The sequence below is a fragment of the Lethenteron reissneri genome, chromosome 48, assembly GCF_015708825.2.
Source record: "Lethenteron reissneri isolate LAM-NWPU_2019-01 chromosome 48, ASM1570882v1, whole genome shotgun sequence".
Classification (NCBI taxonomy): Eukaryota; Metazoa; Chordata; class Hyperoartia; order Petromyzontiformes; family Petromyzontidae; genus Lethenteron; species Lethenteron reissneri.
Genome location: NC_083826.1, coordinates 8329201 through 8342135, shown reverse-complemented (window position 1 = coordinate 8342135; position 12935 = coordinate 8329201). Strand labels below are relative to the sequence as shown.

General features: G+C 45.0%; 1 protein-coding gene across 5 annotated transcripts in view; it reads right to left on the bottom strand.

Annotated features, from left to right (window-relative positions):
- Positions 1 to 1383: 1383 nt before the first annotated feature.
- The window catches only part of LOC133354775 (regulator of G-protein signaling 8-like), a 125094-nt gene continuing 113542 nt past the window's right edge, over positions 1384 to 12935 (bottom strand). For 4 of the 5 annotated variants that reach the window (XM_061571890.1, XM_061571891.1, XM_061571892.1 and 1 more), the window contains 4 exons: positions 7067 to 7165; positions 6232 to 6293; positions 4056 to 4225; positions 1384 to 3344 (listed from right to left, as the gene is read on the bottom strand). In XM_061571890.1, coding sequence (XP_061427874.1) covers positions 3153 to 3344; positions 4056 to 4225; positions 6232 to 6293; positions 7067 to 7165 — 523 coding nt within the window. In that variant the 3' untranslated portion in view covers positions 1384 to 3152. Of the gene's footprint in view, positions 3345 to 4055; positions 4226 to 6231; positions 6294 to 7066; positions 7166 to 8328; positions 8806 to 12935 lie in introns of those variants that run through there. The other variant, XM_061571894.1, reaches the window with a different exon arrangement.

Here is a 12935-nt window from a genome sequence, read left to right as displayed (position 1 = left end):
CTTGAATGTTGTATTTATGACGCAACTGACAAAACACCAGGACTTTGAATGTTCTGGGAAGATTTACAGATATTCCAGGACAGCAGTTACCCCACGATTTTGGGATAACCAGGCTGGATAGAAAACTCTTCCCGTTACCATCACGTGATCTGTGGCCCTGTCACGTTATCCTTTGCATTGCCATGGATATCCCAACCACGGCCTTGGTGGCAATGTGTTTCATGTTAAAAGGCAATGTTATAATAAACTTGACTCACCAATTTGCTGTTTCACAAAAAAATGAAAGACCACTTAGTGCTGGGCAGCTTCTCGCGGTTGAGCCGTAACAGCTCCCCGATGTGTTTTCGGTTTGCACGGCGTGTTGTTTTGGCGTGATGTCCAAAGTTTCACTCCACGTGCTGAGAACTTTTAGCACCTCGATAGCCACATTGAGTTTCGGACATGTTCACGTCGTAACTATTCAGACATCGTGCCCAACAACCCAGTGGAATAGCCCCCACAAAACACACCGATGATATTTAAACACCACTATTAGCATATTTACTGATGGTATTTGAGATTGGAGACTTCCAGTTCTACATTTATTTAAAACACGGCCATTGAGTCTGTGCCACTTAGCACAACAAGAAGGCCATTTTCCATGCAACCAAGTTCATTCACCGCTCTGAGGTGTTCTCAGTTACCAACAGAAAAGGCATAAGGGCACTTAAATGTCTCAGAAACTCACTGCACCTTTCACTGCATCTCAACCATTCTAACGCCCTGCCAGTCAAGCCAAGGAGATCCCCAAGGTACACGTAGCAACCAGCTTGCAAATGGACATTAGTCTACTAGACGACGCTACGTGGATGATTGCAATTAAGTAATTTGCGAGTAATTGATCGAATTTTAATAACTTGGCCCGAAACGCTGACACCACGTGGTCCACTCTGCCTCGACAAGCATGGGGCTACATACGAAACCTTTGCTGAATAATTTTTCTTTCAGAAATTGTGTGCGCGTGTGTGCGATGTTATTTGCGTGCGATTCTCAATGGAAATCTTCACCGTCCTCTTGTCCGATGGTTCCTGTCCTATGCCTCCGTCTGTCTCAGTGGTTCTTCCTAACCCGGAGCGCATGCGAGATGCCCTTTCTGGGGGTGCGAGACGTGGCCAGATTTTATTTTTTCAAGGTAAATCATCGAAAACATTAAATTAAGCACGGGCAAATAAGTACAGCTACTTTGTTTCATGAAACCCGATGCGTTTATTAACATGACACATTTTTTTTTTTTACGATCAATGATAACATTGGGTGCAAAGGTGAAGAACCACTGGTTTATCTTAACAATTTCCCTCCACACACACACATCAAGGTCTTCCAATCGCGACACAGGCGTACATGTACGTGTTTTGATTACTTTTATTCATATTTTTAAAAAAGAGGGGAGGGGGGGGAAGGGGGTTCGAGTGTCACAAAAACACGGAGGACAAACGCAGCAGGACAAGTGTGTGTACAACAAAAGAAAAGTCAAGGAAAGGCAACACATAAATATATACATCTTCAGAAAATGTACATCCACAGTTTTCCAGGCTAGTACAAGAGAACGATATGTACAATCATGAGTCTGCGACGACGTAGAGCCAACCAGGGCAGTTTAATATAAAATGATAAAAAAAACAACAACTCAGAAACCATAGGAGTGTCCGTACACATGCGCTAATTGTTGTACAATTAAGCCAGAGTGTGAGCAAGTGTTCACTCATCAGCAGGTTATAGTGCATCATTACACATATTGCACATCGGATGTGAAAGGTTTATTTACAAGTGATGCTGGCTTCTGCGTTTTATATATATACCGTATATATGCACATACAGGATTCCCCATTGGACTGTCCAGGTTTGCTTTTGCATTCCTATGTTTGTGAAGTTTCTGAATCACAGCACATTTTATGTCACTGTAATTATGTTTCGACGATCAAGGTGAATAGACGGGATGAATAATGCATATATAGACACGCACCTCCAGTCAGATACATATACACATCCAGGACATAGCACAGATAAGAGCAGCAGGGCTCTCAATTACGAGAACCTGAGTTCAAAGCCTATCCAGGGTCAACGATGCTCATCATTCTTTCAGGGTGAATAAAACGAGTACCAATTGGAGGGAAGTCAACATTGTTTGCACTATGGAAAGGCTGCTTCCTGCCATAGGGATATGGAATTTGCAGAGCTGCTTGAGGAAAAGGAAAGTACCACCCAACACTCGTTCGAACATGAGTATGTTGCGCTATATCATACGCGGAAAGCAGTTACAGACTGTAAATATACATGCACACATCTAGCTGTGTGGGTTGCAGTTAACGCAGTATGACGTGAATGGGCCTTGTACACGCGACAATGAAGATCGGGTGATTACATCTGGGCGGTTCGTGAAACGATTGAAATTCCTGATAGTTCACAAACTCGGCCTGTCCCAATCAAGCATCTTAGCCCCAAAGACCCTGATGTGCGAATTATTGGCAAAAAAAAAAAACCCCAACAACTAAAATAAAAACGCCCAAAAAGCCCACGCACCCTTTCCAACCAATAAAGTGCCCCATTGTGTCAACATCAGATACACAAGCGCCGTCCCCGTCCACGGCACTGTTGCGTCTACGTGTTGATTCAGACGCTTGAGCCCAGCCGAACTCGCGACTCGCATAGTGGTTATTTTTGGCATCCTCTCCTCTCCTTGAAATCAAGCAATCCTCCAAAGAAAGGCATGATTATGTTGCCCCAAGAGAAAGCGGCCCCGATCTGCGCTCCGATGCTTCTTCCGACCGTGTCCCTCCTTTGGTAGACGGCGAGTGGCGTGGCCTTGCAGATTATTGGGCCCACGACTCCGCGGTGATTTAGCTTCGTCTGTCATCTTCTTCGTCCTCTTCTCGTTGGCTTAAATAATGTTCACATTCACAGAATGATCCTTGTAGCCGTCACATTCGAGCCGTATAATCGACGTTCGCCATCCAGGGCTCGTTCTCTCATTCTACATCAACTGGGCGACTGAATGGGAGAGATCATCTTTTTTTTTGATCTAAAAAAAATTCGGTTACAAAGAGTTTTTACAAGTCCAGTGCAGTGCAGCAGCAAAATTCAGAAGAAAAAAAAATCGATTTGCCCAAAACTGTTCAGTCCGCAATTGCTCCCATGGGCTTTTTGATATTTGTAAGGTCATGGTAGAGGTCGGAGCGCAGGAACCGTGGGTATGAGTCTCGCTCCATCAGCCCATAGATTCGCTTCTGAGCCAAGTCTAATGATGTCACGGTCGGCTTCTGAAGGTTGGCCATCGTCACTTCCCGTGTGCTTGAGTCGAGGTTCACCTGCGATGGGCAAGAGCATTGAACAGAATGTCAACCGGACGTCAAGGTGACGCAGCAATTGCAGAACGGTGTTTAATGACGTATCTCACAAGAGCATCAAAACATGAATTCCCCTCACAAAGTCAATTATTTTCTAGATTTTAATAACACGCGAATTGTTTAAAAAAGTATTATTATTTATCTGCAATGAAAGATCTGCATAATAACATTTGGATGAATGAAGATTATGAGTAGAAAAACTAAATTTTGTTTAAAATATATTGTTAAATGTGGTCAACCATGAGGAAACGCTAAACAACAAGGCACTGAGATGTGAGCTATGATGGCTTTATATAATGGGGGTGTTGACCAAGCTAAAATATGCCATTACACAATCGCATGCCACGAAAATGTTATTCAAACGCATTTAGATGGCAAAACTAAATTTTAATGTATCTCAAAACCTGCGTTCAATTAAACCGTTGATAGTATTTCCTTTAAAAACAACATTACTCAACATAGCACAACAAACACAAGTGCAGAGATTTTAGAAGAATCCATTGCTGGATGGGATTTATTTGACCATACTTCACCACACCGGTCAGCGTGGGGTGGTGAAGACATGGAGCACCACGGATGCGGGGCATAGAAGTACAGCACAACAATGGATTTTGCACCATTGACTGCTTGCGATTTGTCTCCCGGGCACCGGTGTGGCACGAGGTCGCTCACCTCTTTGGGGGACTGGATCGCGATGAACTCTTCCGAGATCTTTTTCGACTTGGAGACGAGCTTCGAGGTTGAGCGCGCGCTCCGCTTGAAGTCTTCGCACGCGAGCCAGAAGTCGATGTTCTCCTCGCTGAACTCCGTCTTGAGGAAGGCACGGAAAGCTGCGAGGCCGTCTGCGAGGGGGCACAAGCGCGACGAGAGCAGGAAGCATTATTATTGAAAACCGCATTTCAACATTAAACAAATCCCATAACTGTTCGGGTTTCCGTTGTACCACCTCAAGAGTCCAGAGATAGTATTCATACGTATTTCTTTTGTTTTACTAATGGATATTTTTTTTTTATGATTTGAGCGATTATCACCAATTATTATGTCGCCAACAGATGTGTGGATAACACATAGCTACAATAAGGGACGCATTTTGAATGAGGAATTAACTGCTGTGCAAAGGTAAAATGTCAATATTATTACAATGCGCATCTTTTGGTAAACTGACCCAAGGCTAAATGCACAGGCAAAGCCAATTCCCCATCATTTTCATTAACACTGCCCTATCACAATATATTACTGGGCTAAAATTCCCTTTTGTTTGTACTTGTACGGCACTTCCAATGTTTAACGCGGCTGCATGCACGATTAGCAATCTGTGGAAGTTAGCAATCCAGTTAAAAATGGCAAAGTACGGGAGTCACAAATTACAGATGCAACAAACACAACGTTTAGCGGCCCCGTAATAATTGGCAGAGCCTTCCGATGTACGTCATACCTAATTAAAGTAACAGTCTCATTACTGGTAACCACTCTCGTCTTGCCAGCCACTACAGGAAATTCTTGCGTGCACACTAATGACCGCCATGTACACACAAGTGCCTACTGTGCAAGTTCAAAGTGAGTCAGAGTTTCAGGGGATGCCCCTAAGGGCAAAAGCCCTCGCTGTGGCCGCTGTCGTTTGTTAGCCAATCGCCGGTGTAAACGTGGCTTCCGTGAGTGCGCAACGCAGAGCTCGGCCACAAACGGCAGCTGCCCGCTTCAGACATCCGGCAATGACAAGCGCAAAACTTCTGCGTCTGGGGCGGTCTAGCGCAGGCAGGAAAGTGGTGCAGGCGAGCGTCTGCACGTCTGAGCACGTGCAGACGGGATCGTCTGCTAAAATCCCCATCCGTGATGTGGTTCGCGGCTGGTGTTCAGCGAGCCGTGTGTTTCCAATGGCTGTAGGAACCCGGGCACGTAGTGTCGCCGCTTCTCAGGAGGGTATTTACAACGCATCGCGGCGAGAGTCGGTGGCGTTCGTGAAAGATCTGCAATGGTTACGCCGTGGCCCGCAGAAGCGTAGCGATCGAGTGTGCAGGCGGTGCAAATGCACCAGGGAGGGCCCAAGGGCTGGAGGGGACCCAGGCCCTGGGCCACGAAGATGGGAGGACAATTGCTCAGGAATGGCCCAACCATTGATCCTGCCGCTGGTATGCCAAGTGCGAACGTATGGATTGCATTAATAATGTGCACATGATTTCGATTTGAAGCTTTCGTGACTGCAGGGATTCATCTTCTTGGTTCTTTCGGTAAAGTCACGTAGAATGGAAATAATAAAATAATAAAAACATAATAAAATAATTCTCATGACGTTTCGGTCACAACGCAAGCAGCCGTCCTCAGGTGAAGAACAGGTATGTTACCTGAGGACGGCTGCTTGCGTTGTGGCCGAAACGTCGTGAGAATTATTTTATTATGTTTTTATTATTTTATTATTTCCATTCTACGTGACTTTACCGAAAGAACCAAGAAAATGTGCACATGCTTTAAGGAAATGGTATCATCCCAGGCTGGTCAAATGCGACAGCAAATGCAAAAGGGTGAAGTTATTGATGTTTTTCTTTACGTATTTATGATGAGCCCAAAAGCATTAGTATCTACACTAAAAAAGTTATTAAATTTAATTATCATAACATGTGCTCATTGTTGTGCCATGCGCATTTAGTGATGGCCTTCTTTTAAACTTTTCAAAAGCCTTGCATTGTATCGTGAGGCTGCAGGGGCAGACAAGATGGACCACAGTTTGAAAAGGGGAGAGCACAAATTTAAATGAGTAAGTGATTTATAATAAACGCTGCCCAGAAGAAGGTGGCTTTGTGTGCTTGCGTATTTGCAATGCGCGAATGTGTGTACTTTGGCAGGGCCTTACATTTATGAGCCAGAAGTTTTTCGAATGATTCAGACCATTTCATGGCATCTTCACAGCTTGGCCTGCCCAATAAAAAAAAACACCACAAGCATGAATGTCAAGAATGCACCAACAAGTTAGGTATTACATTGGTGGAACGAATCAATTCTGACTCCATAGGAATAACCAAATATTAGCATTACGATTTCAACTTTCAATCCCGCCAAATGTTCCCGGATATATACGAGTGAAAATATGTACGAACAATGAGCTATAACGGAATTAAACATTTCAGGCCAGCTAAATAAACATTTATACTGGCAAATATTTATATAACCAGATGCTTTTAAAATTAGTGTAGTTGCATGTAATGGTCCAATTTGACAATATGAAACACCACCAGCAGCAGCAACAACAACAACTGAGCCACACTGCATTGCTTATCCCACCAGACTAGGACCAAATCGTAAGCTTCATGCTGTCAGGCCGTGCAAGGGTTAATCTGTTCTGTCAAAAACAAGCGAAGTATTCCCTCCTTATTCATGAGGAATACATTCTGGAAATGCTCGTGAATAGCACATTTTGCGCATAATGATATTGGCCTACGAAAAAACCCTATATTTTTAATGAATTACCTTAAACAAATACATAAAAAAGTTTTCTCTCTCATCATTTCATCTCAGCACTTTATCTCATCACTTTCTCACGTAACTTTCTCTCTCGTCGTTTTCTTTCCATCTCTCTATCCCTCTCGATGCAGTCACGTAAGAGTTCCACGTGCGATTCGCGGATAGCCCGAAAATCTCCGGCAGCAAGTTCGTGAATAACGAGGTCTGCCTGTAGCCACAACTCTTACCGAGAGTGCTTTCCCAGCGCTGGACCGCTGGCCGCGGGGAAGTCCGAAGGGTCGGGTTTTCGTCGCAGAAACCCAAGTCGACTCTTCATGCCCTTGGCCCTGTGACGGCAGAACGTGCGTCATGATCACCCGCGCCGTGGCACTCGAACACAGCTCCCCACATCGCTGAGCATCAACAGAGCCGTCAAAACTCCATGCGTGCACACGTTTGTCCAGCACATGGCGATACGTTGCAAAGTAGCACTGTGATAACGTACTCTTCGTTCCGTAAAATGATGTTCGACAAAAGGTCTCTTTAATTCAACGAGTGTGAGTCGTTTTTAATCTCTGAAATATTCCGAGGCAATGGTGTAAATTCCACATTCCTACGGTAGGGATCAGTCTATCTGTATGACAGCCACCATTTAAAATTCCACAATCGTGGTAGTAATTTTATTGACCCCAGAGGGATGGTGGGCTGAAGTCAACCCCCATTAAAAATGTGAACTTGCAATCTTGTGACCGGGTCACGTGAGTCAAGAGCCCTAACACGCTGCCACCCAGCAGGATTACGTTCAATTGTCCGTATTGAACCTAACATAATTCCCCAAGACCCCAAATTATATTGCCGTACATTGTTACGTCATTTGATATGTAAATAAAATGATTCTATTTTACAAGATTAAATATATGCAGCACTCCCAAAGGGGGAAATGCCCTTTACGATGACCCTGTTCGCGAGCACGGATGGTGGTCAGAAAATAGCTCGTGCCCCACCACGTGTCCACGTGCCACCATTCTGACACTTTGTCATGGGACCGTATCGCTGTGCTAAGACTGGATCTGTTCGTTCCCTGTCTCGCCTCCTCTGATCTATTTTAAAAACACAACGAGGCATTCAGACCGAGACTACTGAACAAATGTGCCATCTTCTATGAAATTCAGCTCTCGTAAAAAAAAAACACCTTTATCAGAGTAATGTCGAATGATAGTCATCGCATTGATTTGTAAATGCCAATTTTCTGATGTCTCGGAGCACATCAGGGCATGTCATAATGAATTGTTAACAAGACAGCGTCGACAGGAAATTCAAGACAAATCCACCGATACGTTTCAACACAAGTCAAGACAATTCACACACATGCGTCCGTAACATCACGCACGGACGCAAAAAAGGCACCGAACATGCCAAACAACTCGCTTCCAAACGCCGCAACAACAACATACATTTGCGAATTTCACAAAAAACGATACCATAAAAGTAAAATCATAACGATTCGTACCTCTCCAGGTAGCTGCCCTGCAAATTGCTGATTGTATCGAGCATGTTGACAAATGTGGCCGGTGTGGCAGTCGGCACGCTACTAGGCTAGAGAGACACGACAAGTCAGCCGCCAACACGCGCGCGTTTGCTAAAATCTGACGGGAGCGCACTAACTTGCGCCACACTTAAACAAGCCACAGTGGGTGGAGCGTGGGGCTGGAAAAAGAACCGATGTGTTTCCTATTGGTGGGAATGAGTGGTGAGGTGGGAGGGCGAGGGGTGGTTTATTGCATTGGGAGGATAAAGCCACACAGCACATCCACTGACTGCACTGTGGATGCCTTTCGCACCCCCCCCTCCCGCCGCAACCTAAAATAAACCGCACAACCAGAGCCGGAGCAACGCAGACTTGAACACGAGCGCCACCTGCTAGGTGCGAGTGCATTTTGCTGCCGAGACATTCAATTGCTGCTGTTCGCTAAACACAATTTTTAAACTCGGGGTGGTGAATGGTGACGGTTGAGCAATGGGTGATGTTGACTCGCTCAACGCCACTTGCTCGTCTCTTTGGAGCTACCACTGGACGTCATAGCTCATCTTCTTGGTTCTTTCGGTAAAGTCACGTAGAATGGAAATAATAAAATAATTAAATAAAACATTATAAAATAATTCTCACGACGTTTCGGCCACAACGCAAGCAGCCGTCCTCAGGTGAAGACCAGGTCTGTCGGGGAGACAGCGTCTGAGGACGGCTGCTTGTGTTGTGGCCGAAACGTCGTGAGAATTATTTTATTATCTTTTATTTTTATTATTTCATTATTTCCCTTCTACGTGACTTTACCGAAAGAACCAAGAAGATGAATCCCTGCAGTCACCAAAGCTTTAAATCGAAAAAAAAGCTTCATAGCTCATTGGTTTTCTCCAGGATAAATAAAGATGCTGATTCTGAGAAGAGCCACCGGCGAGAGAGGGTTCTAAAGAGGCCCCCCTCTAGACGGTGTTTTGGCCTACTCTTTCATGCTGGCCAGACGTCTTGGAAGAGGTGGAAGTGGCCACACTTTACCCACCACACACAACCTGCCAACTCATTTATCACTGCCGCCCATTGATATTTATCAGAATCAGAATACGTATTTGTACTTGCACTGGAGGAAACACACAAATTAAGTTGTGTGTTCTCTGCTCGTTGATTTTCTTTTTATATTTTGTGTTACTTGCCTCTTTATATTGAGTGTATTTTTGTTCATGAGATATAACAATTGTAAAACGACGAATTTGGATTAAAATAAAACACTATTTGTATCCTTCCATGGTCGTGCATCTTGTTTAAGTTGTTATATTTCCATTAAAAGTTATGCATCGTTACATGTCTACCAATTTATGGAAAGATAACCGTAGACTTTTTTCCATGCCCACTACTTCAAATTTCCACCATGGGGACACTACCTTTGCGCTACCGATGTAACTCTGCAAACTGATAAATATTCATTTCCCGGCGATGTCCTTCAGCAGCGATTGTTAAAAAAATAAGACATCTCCTAAGCACATCGATGCTACATCCACAGCTGAAACATTTTGCATAAGCACTTTTCTACGTGGATTGACAGGGCAATAATAACATACTGGTGGTAAGATCCATACGTAATATATCATGAACCATCTACTCCCACCTTGACCCTTCATGATATAGTCTCCATGTGTTAAGTCTGCGCCCTAGTACATTTCATTCTGATGTTTGACATCACGTCAGGATGCTAATAACTATATATTTCCTAGGTGTCACGTGTATCCCAAATGCATAGGCAGCCGACAATTCTTTTGACTGCGATGAATGTATTATGGTGTATCGGATTGGGAGTGTGCATGTTTCGGGAACACTATGGTCACATGGCTGTTCGCCTTTGGAATTCTCCGGTTTGACACCCGTGAGACTAGGCCCTAAAGAAGGCTGTCTCTGGTGTGGAACAATCTGTTTAAAAAATAATACCATATATTATCAGAGCGTTGTTTGTGTGGATGTTCGCCACAAGTACGTGTGGTTAATGCAGACATGATTCCTTGCAAAAGGTTTCTATTTGGTGTTTGAACATCTTAACACCTCCTGTTTAATTGCCAGAAAGGGTAAAACCTATTCTATGCAAGGAACAGTCTCTGACTACCACATGTAGATAAGCCCCTCCCTCCTCCCCTTAACTTGTATTTAAGATCTTGTCTCATGGATTTCTCCTCACTTGATACAGTAAATTTAGCTGTGACGGTCCCACCTGAAGACGGAGGCTTGTGTTGCCTCCAAAACGTCGTGATTTAATTGAGTTATTTTCATTGATTACTATATTTATTATTTTTTACCTACCTGACTTTACCGAAAAAAACCCTAAGAGTATGAACCAAACCGTTTTTCAGGAACCAAACGGTACTTCAGGATTCCTGAAGCGATGTGGCGCGAGATGTTGGCTAACGTGATGAGCCATGCGTGGCACCAACGTGGAGCGGTGTCCTCGCTTTGTGATGAAACAAACACTGGCATCTTGAGTCGCGCGACAGTCTCAAACGCCGTTTTTCAAATTGACGATGACATTTGAACGTTGTGTATTAGAATTAAGTACACATCGTTACGTTCGAAAGTGTTGTGGAAATAAACAATGTTCAGTGCAAAAGAGATCGTTATTGTTGACACTCAGCTTCACGATGGTTTTTGAGTTTAAATGTTTTGCACTTTTTAAACAAATGTGCTAAAACGGGTGCACGTCAAACGCCCAATCGCTTAAAAGCAGTTCCACTGCGTTTCAGTCACTTCCGCTAGTATATAACATCTCTTCATGGCCTTGCCCCACCGTTACCTCGCTACCCTCTTCGCAGAGGTCGCAAACGGGTTTTGATTCCTTACTCGTACCCATACCCGGCCGCACCAGGGTCGCAAATGGGTACCCGTTCCCTACCCGTACCCGTACCCTACCCGAAATGAGTGACAAACGGCTACTCACCAGTGACTCACGGCCTACCCGTACCCGTACCTGACCGCACCAGGGTCGCAAACGGCTACCCGTACCCGTACACGGCCGGGTACGGGTAGCCGGGTATCGGGTAGGGTACGGGTATCGGGTACCCGGTTGCGACCTCTGCCTCTTCGTCTCGTTTCATGTCCCCTCCCGCCCCGCTCCGCTCTCAATCTCTACAACTCCTCACCCCCCTCTCGCTTGTGCACAATCACCGTCTCCGCTCCGTTTTCCTACTCGCCCCCTTGCGCTGGAACAAACTTCCCCTCCGCATGAAGCGAGAAGCACCCCTCTCTCCCTGTCGAGTTTCCGCTCCTCGCTCAAGACCCCCCACATCTTCCACCTGGGCCCATCCTTCCCTCCATCCCGAGGCACCCCCCGTAATTCTCGTACCCGCGAACCTCATACCACGATCCCTATTCACCGTATCACTTTAAGCTACCCTCATTGTACCACTCAACACCCTTGTAAAGCGCCCTGGATAAAGGCGCTATAGAAATATAAGATAAGAACTCACTCCCAAACACAGCACGAACCCGTTTGTCCATCCACTACTGGATGAGGCCTTCACCCACATCATATGGGTCATTGGGGTCATCTGACCAGACTTTGTCGTGCTGGTGAGTGCTGGTTGGCGAAGGTGGGGAGGGATAGCGGGGGATGAGGTGGGGGGGACATAGACGTGGGAGCAGAATACAGCACAACAGCAGATTTTGATGCATTGCCATCTGTTGCCCGCAATGTAACCCCACAGCAGCCTAGAGCACACTGTTTCACTCATGCTGGTCGCTTATACAAGCGCTATCCAGACCCAGATGCTCTTCATGCGATGGCCAAATCAATCCTATCGTAAAATAAAATAAAAATATCCCTGCAAGTCTATAAATAACAGTGTAACTATAATAACCCTTGCACGAAGACAGGGACTAACTGTGTGGAATGCGCACGGGACTGAGCAGTGTCAATGGACTGTAGACACGAAGGGGCTCGTACAATGCAGGCAGTCTGGGTTTGGCACAATATGTGCTCTGTTCTCTCGTGGGCCACGTCAACAAATGACAATGTCGGCTCCACCACATCCTGTTCTCTCCACCTCGGATCATCCGATGAGCTAATGGTGCGTAATTAGTGCGCGCGCGCGCGCGTGTGTGTGTGTGGCCACGGCTCCGATTTCCCCATGACAGTCGCCTCTCTTCCCTGAGAAGGTCAGTGTTTACCACCACCCCCCAGAGGAAAGCATCAATTGAGACACCGTCTCCCGATGACATTTGAAGAGAAACTGACAACATGATATATCATCATGGGACCTCCTTTGCCAGTACCAAAATATACTAATAGGGTTTTTCCCCTTTTTTTCTGGCAACAAAACTGACACCTTTTGCAAGGAATCATGTTTACATTAACCGCAATACTTGCAGTCAAATGAAAACAAAAAACAATACTCTGATAATTTATGCATTGTCCCTGAAACTCTAAAGAAAGCTGTCTCTGGTGTGGACCAATCAGTTTCAAGGACAATGCATAAATTATCAGAGTATTGTTTTTTGTTTGCATTTGACTGCAAGCATTGTGGTTAATGTAAACATGATTCCTTGCAAAAGGTGTCAGTTTAGTTGTCAGAAAAAAGGAC